General features: G+C 37.2%; 1 protein-coding gene across 2 annotated transcripts in view; it reads right to left on the minus strand.

Moving 5' to 3' along the window:
- The window catches only part of LOC131958589 (adenylate kinase isoenzyme 5), a 35,226-nt gene that overhangs the window by 7,957 nt on the left and 4,528 nt on the right, over window positions 1-22,741 (minus strand). The window contains exons 2-8 of one of the 2 annotated variants that reach the window (XM_059323696.1): window positions 22,531-22,546; window positions 20,784-20,900; window positions 19,713-19,949; window positions 15,330-15,362; window positions 14,931-15,094; window positions 14,425-14,541; window positions 13,990-14,181 (exon numbers count right to left, since the gene is read on the minus strand). In XM_059323696.1, coding sequence (XP_059179679.1) covers window positions 13,990-14,181; window positions 14,425-14,541; window positions 14,931-15,094; window positions 15,330-15,362; window positions 19,713-19,949; window positions 20,784-20,900; window positions 22,531-22,546 — 876 coding nt within the window. The remainder of the gene's footprint in view (window positions 1-13,989; window positions 14,182-14,424; window positions 14,542-14,930; window positions 15,095-15,329; window positions 15,363-19,712; window positions 19,950-20,783; window positions 20,901-22,530; window positions 22,547-22,741) is intronic. The other variant, XM_059323705.1, reaches the window with a different exon arrangement.

Consider the following 22,741-nt stretch of genomic DNA (forward strand, 5'->3'; position numbering starts at 1 on the left):
TTGGATTTTCGACGGTACCATTTGTAGACATCAGTGGCGTAGGCAGGGGGGGTTAGGGGGATCATAACCCCCCCCCAGTGGCGGATTAAGGGGGGTGCTGAGGGGGCTGCAGCCAGGGGCCCCCGATTTTTAGGGGCCCCAAATTTCCTTTTTCAATCATAGTAACGACATTATAATATTCTCATGGATATTTACGTTTGTTCAAGGTTAGTCTGCATTTCCAGCTTTCTCATGCCCAATATAAAAACTTGAATTACAGTTCAATAACTATCGTGACACGGATATACAGGAGTTTGACTCCCATTAGCCAGGGAGGTCTCGACGTAGTGAACTCCAACTAAATGGCACATTTTGGACTGAATCAGTCTCACTGAGATGTTTGTTTGAAACACTACATGATGGTCGCTTATCCATTCGTAGGCTCTATGCAGACTTTACTTCCCCCCACCACCGGACGCAGGGCATCGTCTTACCGTCTGGTACCTGGCTAGATCGCGGGGCAGAGGTCGGAAACTTCTACAGGCCTAAACTAAACAGTCATATATTTAGTGCTACTGACGTAGCGGATGGATCTCGCCTGTGTTTTAGTGTGTGTGTCGTGGTAGTGGGTGGGGACAACATATAATCATGATAAAAATGAGTACATATTAGTTAGATGTTAGGGGTGGTCGAGTAGGTAAAGCTCGTGGATGCTTAACCGAAATGTCTCAAGTTCAAATCCTCGGGCAGATGAGGCTTGTTAGCTGGGGATAGCCACTCTTCTAGGAGAGACAACTCCAAAATCAAACATCTGCTGTAGTTTGTTCTTGGTTGGGCAAAGGCTATGGAAACACATTAAAATAAACCGGGAGTGATCTCCCCTAAACCTTCTCGAATATCCTAATTTATAAAAGCCCAATGTGCGCACATCTCTCTCTCTCTCTCTCTCTTTCTCTGTCCGCAAAAAATTTTCGCCGGACATCACGTCAGAATCGGCAGCGGTATATGGAGAACTTTTTACGGACTTTTGTTGAAAATAATATGTTAGATGTTTTAAATGTATAACCACAATTTTACTTAAAGAAGAAAAATAAAAATTAAAGGCGTATTCGAATGTAGAGAAACAGTATTATTTATGCAACCGGAAAAGCATTAATATATGTGAAAAAGAACGCATAAAACTGTGACGTCACTATTGCTTATACATTAACTAATGACGTCATCTGCCGTGTTAAGAATGAAAAGAAATGAACTATTTCATTCAAATTTGATTTAGATCTACGTACACTATGAAATGTATACAATACAATTTTTCCGGCCTAAACTCATAAAATTTATTTTATGTATTTGGATTCTAGATCTAGAGATTCTAGATCTAGACTAAATCTAAATCTAAATCTACGCAATAACTAGATCTAGACGTAGACGCTAAGATCTAGATTTAGACTCTAACTTCTCTAAAATCAATTCCAAAAATAAATGTCTATATTAGGACTAAACTATTTCAAGACTTATTTATTTTATACAAAATCTTTGTTTGGAACTGGCTAATTTGGGATAAAAAATTAATTTGAAAGAATAGGCATATTCGCGTAAGTTAAGATTTTAAAATACGTGTTTCATTCTCCGTATTTTATAAGGTGCCTAAATAGCGGAGATGTTAGTGTACATTAAACCACGCAGGTGGTGCGGGTTCGAGACACAGCAAGTCAACTTTGTTAATGTATTCTTTTTTATTATGCTCGGGCTAAATTTAAAAAAAAAATTCTTTTAGGAATCTAGATCTAGATCTAGATTGTCGGGTGTCCGATAGGGCACTTCCGGGCGCCGCAGGCGCTTCAAATTTGGCATGATCTTGCCTTGGTGCGACAGAACACGGGGGCCGGTTGGCCGAAAAGTCTACGATGTGGGGGTCAAAACTGACCTCGACTGACCGGTACCTTATATGAGCTATAAATCGAAAAAAAATGTCCACGGAGGAACTTCTTCATAACTCTTGAGGTCGTAGAACGACCTTCGGGCGAATTAATTAAGCATTCAAATTCTCAATGTTTTCGAAAGCCTAAGCGAAGCTGGGCAGCATGCCTAGTTCTTATATAAAAAAACAGGGGATTGGAACTCCATTTTAAATACTTAAAGTTTTTAAAATAGAATAAAATCTCGTAGAAAAAAGGATTGCACACCAAGTGAACGCCAAATGAAATGTGCATAATAGTGCGCAATATTATTAGTACTTTATAAATTTACATGCGTTTTTTTGAGAAATCGGAAATTAGTACTTCCGGTCAACGGAAATTACTCAAAATTTGACAGAAGGTAGAGCATTAGATATTTTACTTACGTGTGAAATTTCATTTATCTATCTGAAATAGTACTCAAGTTATATAAAATTTCATCAACCTAGCTGTAACGGTACTCAAGTTATCGTGTTTACACACACACACAGATACACAGACATACGGACAAGATTGCAAAATTATGTTTTTCCTTATCAGTGAGGTGTAAAACGTCGAGATTTGCAAAAATCTCGATTTTTTTCCACGATTACAAGACTTTCTCTATACTTCGTATATACGAGAAAGTAAAATGGTCTCAATGGCGCCTAACCAGTTGACACGTATACCTAATTGTATTGGAGGGGATCCCTTCCAACACTAAAATTAAGATCGAAGAAGAAGAGAAGAAGAAGAAGGTTAGATGTTTGTATCCAATTTACCGCTCATTGAACACAATTGACAGGTTTTTTAAATTAGCAGTTTTGTAAATATTGGTGTCGAATATTCCTATAAGTTATAGATAATCCATTAATATCTTGAATGGTATGCTGATTAAGATATATATATATATATATATATATATATATATATATATATATATATATATATATATATATATATAATCAGGGGCCCCCAAGAAGTTTCAGCCCGGGGCCCCGCCCAAGCTTAATCCGCCCCTGCCCCCCCCATAGACCCCTCGGTATATATAAAAAGTATGAGGGGGGGATGCAAATCAAAAGTTTGAGGGGGGGTGCAAATCGAAATTTTGGGGGGGGGGGTGCAAATCGAAAGTTTGTCCCCGGGTAAAAATTGGAACCCCCCCTTGAGACGATCCTGGCTACGCCACTGGTAGACATGGCCAGGCGTAGCGACGTCTATAATCGTATGCGTCCCCTCACCCACGGGAATAGGACATCACCCCCCCTGGTAATCACCTCCCTGTGAGTCTATTAATCAATTTTATTTGCAATCAACATAAAGTCTTTTAAAAACGCGAAATAACGACAGAAAATCCGTTTCTAAAAGTGTATCGTCACACTTTCCGCCCTCTCCACATCGGCACAAATCTCCAAACCCCCCTTTTCCCCTGGAATGTGATTACCACTCTATCAATTAACCCCCCTGTCAGACAGAACACTAAAACATTATACTCCTTCCCACTCATGATTGCTGATTAACCTAGGGTTTGGGTAAGTCCGGGTTAGGGGTCTGGTTTGGGTAAATCTAAGAGGAGCAGCTACCCCCCTCCCACTTCGAGCATTTATTAGGACAGCGGTGCCTTTTTCGGTAAACAAAAATGAAAACAAGCTAGAACGGTCAATGATGAATAACTAAATGAAGGTGACGTAAAGTAAAGTTTCCCTTTCAAACCTGACGGTCTATGGGGCAAGTGAAGTAGAGTTCACTTGTTTCTGTGACCTCGGCATATGAAGAGATAGTGTGGTCAGCACTATGCCCAGCCGCCTTTACTCTCCCTAACGTGAGTTAGGTACCCATCAGAGTTGGGTGGACTCAGGGACGGTCTACTGGCTTGAACCCGGATTCGAACTCGAGACTTACGGGTTAGCAGCCCAGCTCTCTACCGCTAGACCACTCCGTCCCACCAGGTGACGTGGATGCGCCTATATATCTTGTGGTCGGCGTATGAACTCAACTGTTGGTCGATGGTCGACCATCTGGTGGTCGACGTCTGTACTCAGAAGTCGTCCATAAATGACGTCACACTCCAAGGTGGAAGGGCGGGGGGGGGGGGGGTTAGGAGATTTGTGACGATGGGGATTGGGGGAGGGGACAGAAAGCGTGACGATACACTTTTAGAAACTGATTTTCTGTCGTTATTTCGCGTTTTTAAAAGACTGTTTATGTTGATTGCAAATAAAATTGATTAATATACTCAATGTGGACTGAGCTCAGTAAATATTTTAGAAAAAAAAAATCGATGTTTAAAAAACAAAAACTGCAGTTTTTAGGGGGAGAGGATGGTGGGTGGGTTGGAGCGAGGAAATTATAGGTTGAAATGTGAAGTCATTTTAGAGGTGGAGGGATCTGGCTTTTAGTGATGATAGGTGACGATTGGGGAGGTAAAAAAAAAAGCGTGACGTCATTTTTAGACCTCTAAATTGGTGGTCAATGAAGACGCCAAATATGGTTAATGTTCTAGACTCCTCCCTCATGCCAGCATGCATGTATGCTCAATTAATAATCAACATAGGCTACAAAAAAAATTTCTCCGTGAATTTCCAGTAGGATCTAAAAACGATAACCAAATGTATTCTTGTATCGCTTATCGTTGCATATTAGCATATAGGCCTTTCAAAATGATGTTTTGTTGTACATTGTTATAGAAATTGAACAATAAATGAAGGCCTAAAATTGAATCAGCTCAATCAACAAAGATACACATGCTTAAAATAACAACATTTTGAGAAAGTTGGGGATTTGACTTTTTGAGGCGATAGGGGTGGGTGCAAAAATACGTTTCCTTGTTTATGGACAACCCCATGCAGTGGCGGAACTAGAAAAGAAGGGCTCCCCCGCAAAGAAAAAATTAGGGCCCCCTATATATATATATATATATATATATATATATATATATATATATATATATATATATATATATGTAACTAGGGGAAGTTACCAAGAGACATAACGTGTTACAGTCTGACGTCACAGTGCAGGTGTTGGCTGATGCCAAGGCGTAATATCTCGGGAAGCGATACGAAAGACGGTCTGTCAACTTTGATGTGACAGGATGCAGGTGGCTTATTAAATTCGGACTGTACGACAGAAGCGGCGTAATTAACAGTCTGATGTAACGATTAGAATCGATTACAATTACGATTATGATAGGACCGAATATGAGTACGATTATGAAGGGGATATAAGGAAGGCGACGGCTGAGCTCGAAGTCTCTCAGGAAGTCTCTCAGAAAGTCGGTCTCAGAAGGTCTGTCAGTCAGTCCGTCAGTCTCTCTCTCTCAGTGAGTCTCGGTCAGGCAGTATCAAGTTGGTTATATTGTGTTAAGAAGGACGTTAGACATGTGTATTCAGTTAGATGAAGCCTATTGAGGACTGTTGGGGGTCAGTTGATTCAGACTATTATTGTGAAACATCTCTCTTGATTCATTATATTATTGTGAAGCATTCTTTGATTCATGTAATAAAAGGATCAATAATGAACCTGCATCTTCGAGTATCTATGCTGTGGTCAATGTTGTGTGGAATGAGTGGTTAGACTCGGGAAGGTCACATTTGGCGTTGTCGGCAGGGTAGCCAGAGACTCGTTACATTTGGCGTTGTCGGCAGGATAGACTCGGGGACTCGTTACATTTGGCTCTGCGAGCAGGATAAGTCTCGTTACATTTGGCGCTGCGACCAGGATGAATTCAACGAGACTTGCCGCTTTAGGCACCCATAGTCAACCTAGTTCATAACTGTGTTTAGTGTGTGTGTGAATTCGGACATTCAGGAACAGTGAAAATTGAGGAACGAGGAAAATTTTTTTCATACACACACGGTAAGAAAGAACTCTTTTTTTTTACTAAAGGAATAAAATGTCTACTCTGGACGAGAAGCAGACCCATATTGTGGTCCTGCCCAGAGAGTCCCACATTAACAAATTTTACGGGGACGGTGATCCAACTTTAACCAACAGGTTCAGTGAAGAGGTCAAAGCGGCCTGGGCCTCGAGAAACATGTCACCAGAGGAAAGATTAAGACTGCTGATGGGCAGTATAGGAGAGACGGTTAGGGCAGAGGTCAAATGCCACGATAAAACCGTCCAATCAGATCCAGATAAGGTGCTGGATCTAATTATGGAGACCTTTGGGGAGAGACGGTCGGGATCGCAACTGCTATCGGGGTTCGTAGGCTTAAAGCAGAGAATGGCGGAGAGTGTGATGGAGTATTCACACCGAATAAACAGGGCCTTTGATTCGGTAAAGGGCAAAACACCTGACATTGATGTACGCCTACTGAGGGACCAGTTCATCGAGGGGCTAGCAACCCCGATCTTAAGGAGAGAGTTGAAAGAGGAGGTCCACAAAGACCCGCAGTTGACCTTCCTTCAGGTCAGGAACTCAGCGATCCGCAGGTCCGAGGATGAGGACCAATCGAACTGTTCGGTGGACAAAGTCTCTGTGCCGGAACAGAAACAATCCCCACCCACGGGGACCGGCACGGTGGAAACCATGATGGCTCAACTGTTGGCCCACCTGGATAAGGTTGACCAAAGATTGGAGAGGTTGGAAAGCAGGTCAACAGCTGAGAATCAGGAAAAGAACGGGACAAAACAGAGACAGGTTGGACGGCCGCGACCCGCCGGTCCATCACTCCGGTGGACGGCTGACGGTCGACCAATTTGTTTGTCCTGTTCACAACCCGGACATATGGCACGGTACTGCCAGGGAAACGGTCGTCCTCTGTAAGGCAGGGCCAGGCTACAGAGGGGCGAGGTTATGGCCCAAGAAGCAAAATGATGGGAGTCTGTCCCGAAATGGTGATTACGATTGGGGACATCGCGGTGAAGGCGATTGTGGATACAGGCTCCCAGGTGACGACAATCGCGGAAAATTTTTACACCAAATGGATGAAAGGAAAAGACCATAGGTTGAGGTCTGACACATGCATGCGCCTGACGGCAGCTAATGGACTAACCATTCCATACTGTGGTTATTTTCTGGCGGATGTCGTGGTGGCGGGACATAGGTTGAAGCAGGTTGGGGTGTTCGTTACGAAACACAACCTAGAGACAAATGTGTCAAATATACCTTGCCTGTTGGGCATGAATATTCTTGGCCAGTTGCCAGAATTTCTTACAAATATTGTCGGATCGACCACACCAGGTCGGGGATCCAAGTTGGCCAGGTTTGCCAAGACCAGAGGAAGGATATCAGTCCCGGCAAACACGGTCAAGGCAATCACATTACAAATTGGTGATAGAAGCGTGAATGGTGATGTGATGATAGAACCATGTGGCGCCGCACTGAGGGCAGGCGTCGTGTTACTGCGGACATACACATCAGCGGAAAATGGACTAGTTCAAGGATTCGTGGCAAATGTTTTGGATGAGGAAATTTTTATACCGCCTAATACTCTGGTAGGAGTACCACAGAACGTCGAGGTACAAAGGTCGGCACAGTGCATCGAACTGAGCAATACCAGCAGTAATGAAGTAACAATTAGGTCGGTCTATGTGACGGCCGAGGTGAAGAAAGAGGATGGCCGATCATATACATTCCCGGAAACTGAGGACCCAAAACTAAATGAATTGCTGAATAAGTACAGGGATATATTTGCCTCGTACGAGGGTGATTTGGGTTACACGGAAGTAATAAAACACCAGATACCCTTACTACAAGACAAGCCGGTGGCGCAACCTTATCGAAGATTACCGCCAAGTCACTACTCTGCGGTGAAGGCACACCTGAACGATCTACTAAAAAAGGGAATTATTACAACCAGCACTAGCCCGTATGCGGCACCGATAGTAGTGGTAAAAAAGAAGTCAGGGGAGATAAGACTGTGTTGTGATTACCGGAAATTGAACAATATCACAAGAAGGGATGCATTCCCCTTGCCTCGTATTGATGAATGTCTTGATGCGTTGGGGGGAGCAAGATTTTTTTCTACCTTGGATTTGGCTAGTGGCTACCACCAAGTGGCCATGCACCCCAACGATCAACATAAAACTGCATTTATTTCTCCACTGGGACTGTACGAGTGGACCCGTATGCCGTTTGGTCTAACTAATGCACCTGCTACATTCCAGCGAGTAATGCAGAGTGCTATGAGTGACTTTCTATTTCAAATAATGTTGGTGTACTTGGATGATATACTGGTTTACTCAAAAACTTGGGAGGACCATCTAGAAAGATTAGAACAAGTGTTTCTCCGTCTTAGGGAGATAGGAGTAAAGCTGAACCCAGACAAATGCTGCTTCGGTCTGAAATCGGTACATTTTTTGGGTTACGTGATTTCGTCGGATGGCATCGCCACTGACCCAGATAAAATTGCAGCTGTTAAAGAATGGAAACAGCCAACAACTACAGTAGAGGTCAGATCATTCTTGGGCTTTGCTTCCTATTATAGAAAATTTGTGCCTGGTTTTGCAAAAATTGCCGCACCATTGCATGACTTGGTAAACAAAATGACAAAGAAACACAGTAAGGAGAAAAAGAAAGGTAAAACACAACTGATAGGTGAATTATGGACTGAGGAATGCCTGAACTCGTTTAAGCTATTGAAAAAGGCTTTGACAGAGGCGCCGATATTAGGATACGCAGACTTTGACAAACCATTTCGGCTAGACATTGACGCCAGCTCTAAAGGTCTGGGAGCTGTGCTATCACAACAACAAAAGCAAGGTTTCAGGGTTATTGCTTATGCCAGTCGAGCTCTGAAGGAATCAGAGAAGAACATGACAAATTACAGCGCCATGAAACTAGAACTTTTGACATTAAAATGGGCTGTGACGGAAAAATTCAGGGACTATTTATTAGGTGCTAAATGTGTGGTATACACTGACAATAACCCCTTGAGTCACCTAAAGACAGCAAAGTTGGGATCCATCGAACAGCGATGGGCGGCAGAATTGGCACTCTTTGACCTAGAGATAAAATATCGCCCGGGGCGGTCCAATGGCAATGCGGACGCCTTATCAAGGAATCCTTACGAGAGACCGGGCGATGAGGAAGAAACGCTGACAGGAATATGTGAGGTCAGAGTGTCAACAGATATCCCTCACGGGGTGCAAGTGAGGCAGAACGGACAGACCGGGGTGGAGCACATTTCCACAGAGCCCGGACATATGGACATTGGTGATTTTAGTTGCCTTAATCACAAAGAGATAAGAAATGCCCAGAGAACGGATAGTGGCTTACAGCCGCTGTTGAAACACGTCCAGGAACAAAAATTCCCAGGAAGAAGGGAAAGAGAACAATTTGGTCGAGAAACAAAGAAAATACTGAGTCAGTGGGACCGTCTCAGTATAAAGGATGGTGTTCTCATGCGGAGAATACATGACCAAATTGATGGGACAATACACCAGGTGGTGGTGCCTGGACAATTACGAGAAGAAGTGCTAAGGTTGGCACATGACAGGGCAGGACACCAGGGTCAGGACAGGACGCACAAAATATTACGACGAAGGTGTTACTGGCCCAATATGGAAATGGAGGTCAAACGCCATTGTGAGGCTTGTGTGAGGTGTCAGCATGCGAAAATGCCAGTTGTCAAAATGAGACAGCCATCGGGACACCTATTAGCGACAAAACCACTAGAGATTGTGGCTATGGACTTTACGTCGTTGGAGCAATCATCGGATGGGACGGAACATGTGTTGGTAATGACTGATGTTTTCACCAAATGGACTGTGGCGGTGCCCACACGAGATCAGACTGCCAAAACAGTGGCAAAGGTCTTAATAGAACATTGGTTCATCAAATATGGCATACCAAGACAATTACACTCTGACCAAGGAAGGGCCTTCGAGTCAGAAGTAATTAACCAACTGTGCAGCCACTACGGGATCAACAAATCTAGAACAACCACATTTAATCCGAAAGGAAACGGACAGTGCGAGCGGTTCAACCGCAGCATGCATGATTTGCTGCGTACCCTAGAACCTGAACAGAAAAAACGTTGGCCTGATTTTCTCCCAGAGTTGGTATATCTATACAACTGCACCCCCCATGCCACAACCGGCTTTTCGCCATACATGTTGCTGTTCGGACGGGAGGCTCGACTCCCCCTTGACTTGTTCCTAGGAAAAAAGGAGAGTATGACTGGCTCATACACTGCACTGGAATATGTGAATGAACATATGAGACGAATTAGAGAAATGTACAGGGTAGTACAGGAAAGACTAGAACATGAAGCACGGCGAAGGGAACCGCCGGTACAGACAAAGGACCCGCCACTCAAACTGAACGACAGGGTATTACTGCGTAGCCACCCGTTAGGCAGAAACAAAATCCACGACCTCTGGGGACAGGAGATATGGCAAGTCGTGGAGATGCCTAAAGTAGCAGGTGGCCCCTTTAAGATAAGACCCATCGATCACACCAAACCGGATCGGTGGGCGAATATTGCTCAATTAAAGAAATATTGTCATAGTCAAGAAGAGCAGTTACACACAAGGAAACCCAAGACAATTAGGGAACCGGAAACTATAACGGAAATTCTCATACCCATCCCGGAACCATGTCACCATCAACAGCGCAACAGCGACACACAAAGGGAGGATACCGGCAACAAAGAGGATCCCGGTCCCTCCAAAAGCAGAGAGACAGTAGACCATCACATAAGTGGTCCGCGGAGAAGTTTGAGAAACAGAAATATATACGAAATTTTTTGTCAGCAACCATCAATTCTTTCATGGTCGCGCTGGTATGAGAACAGACTGTTCAAAAAGTCATAAAAGTGAACTGGTGAAGGCACCAGACGAAAAAAGGTGGATGTGAATTCTAGAACTGTTTTGTGTCTGAGGAAGATGATGTAGACACATTTGATATGTGAAATAGGGATAACTGTCAATCTTATACGAATGGGACGACATTGACAGTGAATGGAACAATAAATTTTTTTTTACGGTGGTGCGATGGACTTTGAAGGACTGCACCTGCCAAGCGTTGTTTGTGGTTGATAACACACAAAAAAAGGCAGGGGTGGATGTAACTAGGGGAAGTTACCAAGAGACATAACGTGTTACAGTCTGACGTCACAGTGCAGGTGTTGGCTGATGCCAAGGCGTAATATCTCGGGAAGCGATACGAAAGACGGTCTGTCAACTTTGATGTGACAGGATGCAGGTGGCTTATTAAAATCGGACTGTACGACAGAAGCGGCGTAATTAACAGTCTGATGTAACGATTAGAATCGATTACAATTACGATTATGATAGGACCGAATATGAGTACGATTATGAAGGGGATATAAGGAAGGCGACGGCTGAGCTCGAAGTCTCTCAGGAAGTCTCTCAGAAAGTCGGTCTCAGAAGGTCTGTCAGTCAGTCCGTCAGTCTCTCTCTCTCAGTGAGTCTCGGTCAGGCAGTATCAAGTTGGTTATATTGTGTTAAGAAGGACGTTAGACATGTGTATTCAGTTAGATGAAGCCTAGTGAGGACTGTTGGGGGTCAGTTGATTCAGACTATTATTGTGAAACATCTCTCTTGATTCATTATATTATTGTGAAGCATTCTTTGATTCATGTAATAAAAGGATCAATAATGAACCTGCATCTTCGAGTATCTATGCTGTGGTCAATGTTGTGTGGAATGAGTGGTTAGACTCGGGAAGGTCACATTTGGCGTTGTCGGCAGGATAGACTCGGGGACTCGTTACATTTATATATATATATATATATATATATATATATATATATATATATATATATATATATATATATATATATATATATATATATATATATAATATCTATATCCTAACTGAGTAATTTAGTCTACTTCATTGCAATATAAAACCATTCTGGGAGAACAATCCAGACAAATTTGGTCCAAACTCATCTTAAGCTAGAAATTATCAAAATCACTTCTAAACATGCTGGTCAAAAATATATAAAGACGTAAGCTTGATTCGTGAATGGTTTCTCGCGTTATGTTTATTCTTTTCATTTTTGGCTTTTATAATATCAATTTTGAAAACATTGATTTTTATGGCTATACCATTGTTTATTACGTCTTATTTAAATAATAATTCAGAGAATTTAATTGCTTTTTAATATACATAGCACAAAACTATTTAAATGAGCTTTGTGGGCATCCCTATTTTAAAGAAGGGCAGTAAGTCATGGAAGTAGTGTGAATGTTGCCTACCTTTCAAACTATAGCTCTTGTAGATTATAAAATATTTTTCTACGCAACAATCTCTGCTATAGTAGACTTTTTTTTTTTTTTTACAAAACCACTTTTAAGATGCATGAAAAACATAATTTTTGAAAAACAAATTCATTGTTTTTTGGTCGGAACTGGGCCCCTAAACGTCCTGGGCCCCCCCGCATTGCGGGGTCTGGCGGTATGGTAGTTCCGCCCCTGACCCCATGCGACTAAGTGAAAAAACTTCTTTGGTTCTGCTCATTTATTTTCCCGCCTGTTTATTCAACGGTTTACTTCGCGTTTAATAAAGGTAAAAAAATATTGTATTCTATTTTCAATCAGTGTTGGGGAATTATATTATAGAATATTATAGAAGATTGAATAAAATAACGAAGAATGTATCGAATCAATCTGCATAAACTGTAAAGCCAGACAGCTGTCATTTGGAGGTTCATGGGGGTTTTGAAACCCTACAACACCCTGTTACGCCACTGGTTATAGGCAATAACTACAGTAAAAGCACAAGAGACATGCTGGGGGATTCACTACCTTCTTATTCCTATGAAGTCTATGACGAACAAAAGACTGCAGCTATCCCTCTCCACTGATATCTTTCTTCAGTTGAGTCCACGTAAGCCCAGCAGCTCTTGCTTCTCCCCCCCCCCCCCCCCCACCCTCCGTCCTTCACCTGGATTGCTCAGGTCAGCGATTTTTCTCATCCCTGGGGGTTCCAGCCCAATGCTTGACTCGCGTTATTGTCCCATGTCAAGGCATGTCCGATCCACCCCCAGTTGCGGGTTTCAATCTCCCTGTCCATCGGCTGTTCCTTTGTGGTTTTCCATGTCTTCGTTGTATCTTATATGAAAGATTTGACGTATACATCTGTATGTAAACAACTGTTTTCTGTTGGTATTTTAGTATTTGAATAGGTCCCCCCCTCCCCGAGTCCTCGAGCCATAAAGCAATACTGCCTTAACATTTGTGTTGAAGATTCTTATCTTGCGCTGGAGTGACAAGTCTATACAATTCCAAATCGGCCGTAGTGAGTTGAAGGCACATCTGGCCTTGTTTATACAGCTTTTTAAAAAGTCCTCGTCTGCTTCCACAGACAAGTACATAAACATAGTTGAAGGAAACCAAATATTTTTTTTACATAACAATAACAACATATTTTGGTTTGAAGTTTAGACTTGCAAATGTATGGTTAGATTTGGGATAGAAATATTGTCAATACAAGTATGATTAACTAGTCTGTATAAATCAATGAATTAACCAAATTGAAATGCTAATCACCATTCGCACAGAATTGTTTGATTGCTTGTTTTTATTGTAACGGATAGTTTGATCAAACGTATACTAACTAAATCAAATGTTCATTCTGAAAGAACAGTCAAAATTATAACTGGGAAACTTTTGAAAAGACTTCAAATTTTGTACTATATGATGGTACAGACAAGCCTCTTTAGCTGGGGATAGCAACCCATTTAAGCCAAAAAATCCAAAATCAAACAACTGCTGCTTTGCAGATAGTTATTCGGTTGACAAAGACTATGGAGTGGCCTAGCGGTAGAGAGATAGACTACTAACTCAAAAGTCTCGAATTCAAATCTGGGTTCAAGACCGTAGACTATTCCTGAGTCCGCCCAGCTTTGACGGGTACCTAACTCATGTTAGGGAAAGTAAAGGTGGCTGAGCACCACACTATCCCTTCATATGTAGAGTTCACAGAAACAGGTGAACTCTACTTCACTTACCCCATAGACCATCAGGTTTGAAAGGGAACTTTACTCATATACGTTATACATAATAGTGCTGGGGGATATCCCATTCAATAGTACAGTTAAGAACAAAGAAGAGAAAGTACCATAAAACTTTGGACAGAAAAATAAATTGCATAGCTCACCATCTTGACCCTGCCTTTTTTGCTGTAATGGTCAATTACAGGTTGTGTGACGTCATGGAAGGTTTTCAATCTCTTTTTAATTGTCTCCTCGTTATCGTCAACACGACCACTGGTCAGAGCTCTGCCAAGGAGGCGTTTGGTCATCGTTTCATCAGACACATCAAAACACAGAACAAATGATGCCGGCGCCACCTATAGAGAAAATTGATCAGTATTAACTGAATGTAAAATTGTATAAATAGCAGCTTTTTAAGTATAATTCAGAAATTAAAGACAAGATGGATACATTTTGGTAAAATAATAATACAGTGAGAACAAAAATGTAATATGGTTTGAGAGATCACTTATTTATGAAAAATATTTGACAAATATTTACTTCGACCAAAATTTACCACAAATGAAGCTTCAGCCATAATTTTAAAATGAAGCACAAACCTCCTTTTCAAATCTCAACCCTTGCTCGAGTTCTCTGGGGTACCCATCTATGAGAAAACCTTTGCTAGTGGCAGCTTTGGCTTGCATGGCCTCCTTCATCAATCCCAGCACCACTTCCTTTACAAGAAAAAACACATTTTTAAAAAGAAGAACATGTAATCATCTGAATTTTTTTTTCATAGATTTTATAGACTGCAAAATTTTAATTTGTTTAAAAAAATTACTTTCAAAACTTATTTAATGCATAGAGGACAAATGTTATAGGTCCATGAAATGAAATGAAATGACAAGAAAAATTAGTTTTTGTTTAACCTAATATTAAAATAGTGCAACATATTTTGTTATAAATAAATTTGAATTATGTTTAATCATTATACAACTGTAATCTACAAGCTTGCATTATTTCCATTATGTATAATTTAAATGGATTTCACAAAAATGGGGACGTCCTCCATTGGTTTCTATACAGCAGTTACATGAGTTAAAAAACGTTCAAGTTAATTTACCAGAGGGACCAGTTCTCCTTTCTCCATGATCTCTGTCAGCTTGTGGCCCCTCTCTGACCCAGAAGCCACCTCTTCTCTCAGCAGGTCACCAGAAGACAGGTGAGTAAAGCCATACTTTTTCACAATCTTCTCACACTGGGTGCCTTTCCCACTCCCTGGCCCACCTGTACAAATAAATCAAGTACAACGCTAAACTGTTTACTTTTCTCTTCAAAGAAACAACTGCTTAACTTCTATTTTTACAAGACTTTCTTTAAAACATCTGCAGTTAGCAAAAAAACACGGCTCTTCACAAATGGTCCAAAAGTTATGCATTTTAAGTGTGCCAGGTTTTTAAGGTTTTTCCTATTTAAAATTTATTTTGGTAACTAGCTGTAGGTACAAAAAAATTAAACCTACCAATAACAAACACCACTGGAGTGTTTTTGAAATCTGAAAGTGTAAAATACAGAATATTATTGCAGCTGTAATCATTTTGAAATAACATCAGCAGCATATTTTAGAGTAATACACCAAATTAGTTACCTCCCTTTTTACTAAATTAGATATACATTTAATTTTGTAAACACAAATTGAATGTATAAAGTCATTTGCGCTACTTCATCCATTTCTGTCAAAGCCCTATATATTTGCTGAATTATAATGGCAGCAACTGAATCTAAAGGCAAAAAATAAAAGGCGTTTATTTCCATACAGGTTTTAAAATATATAAAAATAGACAGAGCAATATGAGATTTTTAGAGAAAAAAAAACAGAATATACTGATACTCATAAAATGTCGGAATAAATATATTGGATAAATTAGTGTTTGTTATCTGTTGACTAAGTTTTATCAGTGCAGCTACAATTAATTTCAACACACATTTTAAAAAAAATCCACACATTTTTAAAAATTGTGATAAAGCTCAAACCTGTGATATGAAACAAAACAAAACACTTCACCAATAAATAAGTGGTAGACAGCACACAACCAGATGAAACAAAACTGTTTTTTTTAATAAGCCAGTTTTCCATGTGTCTATTACTTCTTCAACATATCCGTTCTTTTGACGCTTTTTATAATATCCACAATACATATTGCTGGAAACTGAAGACTACCCTCTTCATGTTTTGGAATAGGTGTTACAAATATTTTTTATTATAGGTATGTTTCATCACAGCTTCATTAATGTTGTTTCAATAAATGGCTGTGTTTGTATTTGAAAGACATCATATGAAATATTCTGATGTAATTAGGAAAACAGAAAGTATTTTGAGAAAAGTTTATTTTATGAAGCATAAATGTAAAGAAAATACAATGTCCATAATGTTTTAAGTTAATTGGATATTCAAGTATTTAAAGTGGCTGCTTTTATAACCAAAAAAAAGAAAAAGGTAAATCTAGACACTGTAATTTTAATTTTTTATATTTAAAATATTTTTAGCAAAGCATTTTCTAGCCTAAAATTAAAACAAAGTGTGTACCACTATTTTTAATTTTTAGCAACATAAAATAACAAAGTTTGTCATGGAATAACTTGGTTCACTTTTAATTACACAAAAAAGAAATTGGTCATGAAAAAATGGAAGTGTATTCAATAAATTGATTAGAAAAAAATTAACTCAATTTTAACAATCAAATTATTGTTACAATAAATGGAAAAAAAAAATAACAAAATGAAAATGCTTTTGAAACTGTGAAAAACACATTATGACTCATAGTATAGAAAAGTGTGAATGTTTGGCATTTATCTCTATAGAGAATAAGTGCCAACTATAAACAACTATAACCATGCATTTGAATGAATATAGAATCTAGTGAAAACATACATCAATGTATTTCACAAAAATTATACTGTACAGTATGTTTACTAAACACAAGTTATGTGACAATTTTCAATTTTCTCTTCCAATGTTTGTAGCCAACATTTCTGTGTACATCGTTCAAGTATAACCTGACCAACATTCCCATGTACAACATTGTATTCTTGTTTTTTACTTGATTTTTAATAACACCACCTCGATGGTATAATATACCCTTTATTTTAATATTCTCTTCATAATAAAAATATTTTAAACATGTTTTTTATATGAAACACACATTAAAAATACAAAACCTATAAAAATATTTTAAAGCTGTTTTTTCTTTAAAACTAATTTTAAAATATCAGATCATAGTTTATGTAATGGAGCAATTTTTTCTTTAACAATAACAAAAGGCACATAGTTAAGTTGGCAAAAACCAGGTTAAAACCTTTAAAAAACAGAAATAGAATGGTAACCAGTCTTTAAAAAAAATTAAATATTGTTTAGGTGTTTGGCTTTATCTTTACAACCTCACTAAAACTATTCATTATTGACGGAAATGTCTGTATAAGTATACACACTAATTTTAATGCATTATTGTTTTTATCAATCTACTAGCCTTTCTTAAAATTTTGAAAGTCCTCATATTTTGTTTTAAATAAATCTATCATTCAAAATTACTCTAAAAATTGTTAAATCTTCTTATACAAACTGGACAAACTGATTGCATTTGAATGAATCCGATTGCTTGACAGCAGAAATTCTCAATGTAGTAGCTTTGTCTGAACAATATATAATGAACCCTAACCAGACATCTTATATAATAATTAACATGAAGTACAAATGAATTGAAAACATTGCCAGTAACAGTTTCCAAAAAATTACTACAGTTATGTTACACTGAAAATATATTTTCTTTTAGAGTCATTTATGATTTTCCAATTGTTTTCTCTATAATTGTCCAAAGAATGTGTGAACCAATAAGTGTTGTTTATCCATGCTTTCCTCTTTAATCTGTAAGTTTGAGAAGTTTAATCATATAAATAATTTAAAAGCAAATTATAAATTATTCACGGCTAATCTGTGATAAAAAATTAGGGGGAAAACAGCTCAAGTTTTTACTAAGTTTTTTGTTCTTCTTGATTTCCCTTGAAAAAATGTATATACATTTAAAAGGTAAATTGTCAAAACAAAGTTTAGTTTTTTAAAAACAATAATTATATAATAATTTAGAAATACTTTAATCTTCAATATGTTGTAAAAATGAAGTTAAAATGTTTTTTATTAAAATTGAATATAAAATGTTATAGTATAAATGTGAAAGGGTACTCTTTAAAAAAAAAGCTGGTAGAGTGAAATAATAGAATAGTGTGAATGTGACGGTTTATATTTGCAGCTTTATACAGGTGAACTATGCTCAAGACATTGAAAAATAAAAAGAAATATTTCATATATAATTAATTTAAAAAATATCCACTTAAAAAATAGAAAAAGAAATATTTAAGTATTTTGATAGTTTCTGTGGTTTTAAAAATTGAACTGATATCTATCTTTCTAAAAATATTTTTAATATAAATGATGACATCTTTAACTGTAAATAGATTTTAATTGTGTATTACTAAGAAATGTATTTCTTGTTCATTAATTTAAATTTTATGCGGTTTTTATCTCATTTTGCAAACAAAATAGTTCATAATGTATCAACGTTGACATACCTTTAATTGCCCCATGCTGCAGTTTTAAAAAAACTTAACGTTATTTACAATTACAGCGAAATAATGGAACAAGCATTTTAAGATGAATGTTACAAACAAAAATAAAAGTAACAATGAAAATAAAATTTAATAATGTTTTAAAAGGTTACATTATCTTTTAAAACAATGACTGAAAAAATATTTTTTAAAAATAACTGTTATATGTTTAATAACTGTACAATGGTTTGTGATGATGATATTGGGTTACAAGCACAATATAAAGTAAGCTCTTTGAATATATTGATGTTTAAGAGGGTGGTGCATCAAAAAAGAACAGTAACAATAGTCTAAACAGGTTAGTTTACTTTTACGGCTTATGGACAAACAGCCAGGGGCATCAACTTGTGTTTTATGGTTTAATATAAAAATTGAAAAGTAAACAAAACTTTAGTTATAACTTATTTTTATTCTTTATGGACAGCATTAGATACATCAGGTAAACTTTGAGTTTGAAAATAATTCAAAATTCTAGTCAACTATATAAAACCCTTCTGGCTGTCAGTCTTGATCAGTGTTTCTTCCAGACTTTTTTCTCTGAGGGGGGGGGGGGGGGGGGGGCACTTGAAATTTGGGGGGTGGGGGTCAACACTAATAAAAATGTATGTTTACTATATAAAATCCATCTCATTTGGGGGGCGGTAGACTTTCTTCGGGGGGGGGGGGATGTGGAAGAAACTCTGGTCTTGATTTTATTATAAGCATAATATAAAGAGATGAGAAGATTTGTTGGAAATTGCTAAAATTTCAGTCTTTTTTTTAAAGAGGTCTCCTAGTTATTTAAAATATCTTTTTTATTTTACATTTTTATTATTTACATAATTTCTAATTGTACTTAAAGTTTAGAATATTAAAAATTAAACATTATTATTTAATATTAAAAATCATATATTATAAATTATAATTATCATGCTTAAGAAAATTCAGCATGTGGACACCTTTTATTATGTCTTAAGAAATTATAATTATATTTTGTCACCAAAATAATATGTCTCATAAAACAGGACAAAAAAACTTTTAAAGACTGAAATGAGAACAAGATTCAAGAACGAAAAAGAAGTGATTAAAATAATACTGTGACAAGCAAGGCATTAGAACTATTGTTAATCACACTGTTAGTAAAGATACGTTTGTCTACTAGCATTTGCTGTTACCCTCATCCCTCAATGCTACTGATCAACTAGGCAAAACTCAAAACTATTATTAGATAGTATATGGCTCTTTTGTAATTGAAGACCAACATTACCTGCTTGGTCCTCATCATTATTTTCTATATTTACATCAGCATTTTCTTCATTTTCTATACCAGCGTCTTCATCTGTTTTTTCATTATTGCCACTCTCTTCTTCATTAACTACATCATTATCTACATCTGTTTTTTCTTCATTATCCTGATCATCGCCTTCGTTTTCTTCCTCCACTAATCCATGATCAACAACATCATCTTCAACAACTTTATCATACTCTTCAAACCCATTTTCTTCTGTAAAACCCACAAGATATATTTTTATTTCTATACTTATAATTGTAATGCTTCTACAGTTAATTATACTTATTTCTGAACGATTTACAATTAATTGATAAAATATATATCAATTTTGATGAGAGCTAGTCTGTTAAATCTTTAAAAGTATTTATACTAGGCTAGTACACTAAGTACACAAGACATAACAGACAGACATACTTTACTATACTAAGCTTACATTTGGACTTTGAGATCACTGAGCTACAAATATTGGGTACAACAAAATGTAATTGATTCCTATAATAAAGTAGCTGCCCTTTGAAAAGAGTGCATGCTCTTGATCTACAGTTTTTTTCCTAGTTGTTATGGGGATTGATTTTGAAAATTTAAAAATCAACAAATGTTCTATAAGGGTGTATTTGATAGTTCTAAAATATGTATGTGATGCTTTAAAAATTTAAGTTTTGAAAATGTGACGCAGAAAGTGCAGTATAAGTATAAAGTGAAGAAATAAATTATTATCGTTGTACTAATTATTATGCTGAATTAGTTAATTTTTCAAATCCGTTATAAATCTTATTAGTGTTATTTTTAAAAATTATTTTAATTTATAATTTTAATTAAATTTATAATTATATTTTTATAAGCAGCCTAATTGTTTTATGGATTAGGGACAGCAACTGTTTAAAAGTTTTAAAGTCTTACAGTCTTGATTTAGGAAAGTAAAAAAGCTATGTTTAAAATAACTGTGATACAACAGTAAAACTGAATTTACCAACACCTACACGACCTAACAGTTTTAAAACACTGACACTAAACACTGGGTAGGTGGCGCCACCTAGCACAGCTCACCATCTAACTCTGCAGTATAATGTGGGTTTCCCCCATTTTCACCAGTAAATGTTGCCTCCATAGCTGTCATCTCATCTTCTACTGGTACCCTACCATCATCATCATCATCATCTGGGGCTAAAACATCAACATTTACAGAGAAACATTTCAAATACAGAGAACAATTTATTTACATACAAAGCTTGATTCCTTCAGAGAAATAAAGGAGATTTGTCTCATTAATAAAAAAAATTATGCTTAGAAGTGTCAAGAATCTCAGGATAATAAGTTCCCAACTTGTGTATCAGTTATACAGAGAAATCAGATTTTCACTCACAGAAAATTTTTTAAAATTTACATTTGTTTTTATATATTTGAGAATTGGCTAATTTGTCTAGTTTCCCTCCTCTAATATAGATAATTCACTATAAATAAGTACATCTGACATCTAACACTGAAAAATAAACCAACCCTCAGGTAACTTTAGTGTTATTTTTTAAATAAAAAAAAACAAGCACAACACTCAATTTCAATTCACTAAGTTAATTCACCTCAATAGGCTCAAGAATGAGCTAAAACTACAATATCCTAAACAATTTATCAATTTAAAAATTTTTTTAAAAAATTAAAAAAAAATCAAACAAAGGGAAATGATCGTTAGTATAGTAGTACATTGATGATTATCTGCCCATGATACTTATTTTAAAAAAAAAAACTACGCTCATACGCATAAATGTGAGCCATCTGTGTAGGAACATTCAATAGATGGAGGAAGGATCGTGTGTATTGACATGCAACACAAAGATGCGTGCTAATATTTCTTCATCATGCCAACTTTTTTTTATATAACAACTGACAGAATTGTACTTGTAACTCATGACAGGTGATAAAATGAAATTCATGATTTACAAAAATAAAAAATAGAAGCGAGGAGCACCATAAGAGTAGAACAAGAATACATGTACCACAACCATTACAATAAATGTATAATGTAAACAGGGACATAGGCAGGCTAATTGTTGGTGTGGGGATTATAACTCGGCCCCCATGGACACCAACATTACAGCTCGCGTCTATTTTAATTTCAAATATGGAATCACCCCCCCCCCCCCACCACCACCACCACCCCCGCCCCCTCATAACAAGAACTCTTGCCAACATCACATATAGTTAATAAAATGGAATCACTTGTAATGTAATTTTGAACCAAACAATTTTGAGCATGGATATCGTATAAATATCATATGCTATAGATGTCATATTCAACAGTAAATAGAATGGGTATGCACTTATACAGAAAGTGCAATTCTTTAAACTCGTGTAATCTATTCCATTAAATGATTACTCGCAACTACAAATCGCAACAACGTTATCATATAATCTTCCCTCCACTAATGTTGATATCATATCCAACATTAACAAAATAATTTGTCTGATGTATAGCTTTAAAGTTCACTCCCACCCCAAACGCCGAGTTTTCTACAGCACTTTTCTGATTTTATCAAAGAGTTATCTCCCCTAGTCAAGGGTAATCCACTCCAGTTTGGAATATAAATAAAAAATTGTCTTCTTTGTGCACATGACTAATGCAACACAAATAACAGGTGTTTGCTTCGTAAATCAGCAACATGAGGTAAATTATTTTATTTCTTTAGCTTAAAAGTTACGTTTATTGAAGAAGTATATTTAAATAAACAATTTGGTTGTTTTGTAAATATTTCTGCAAACAAAATGTTTATTTAAGAATGAACAGATGTTAGACACTTACCATGTTCTGTTGTTCCCTGTTGGAGGAGAGAAAAAAATTCTCGTTAAAAATGTAGCATTTTTATTTATTGTTAACGGAATGTGTAGGCATGCAGTGTTCTTTTAGTTAAAAAGTTTTTTAAAAAAAGATACAACTCAGCATCAACAAACATAGTAAAAAGCCTGAACCCGATCTATAATCACAAAAGTGCCGGAAATTCACGTTGAGGTGA

Source organism: Physella acuta, unplaced genomic scaffold, assembly GCF_028476545.2.
Source record: "Physella acuta isolate Inbredline_101_S28 unplaced genomic scaffold, ASM2847654v3 ptg000086l, whole genome shotgun sequence".
In the NCBI taxonomy this organism is placed as follows: Eukaryota; Metazoa; Mollusca; class Gastropoda; family Physidae; genus Physella; species Physella acuta.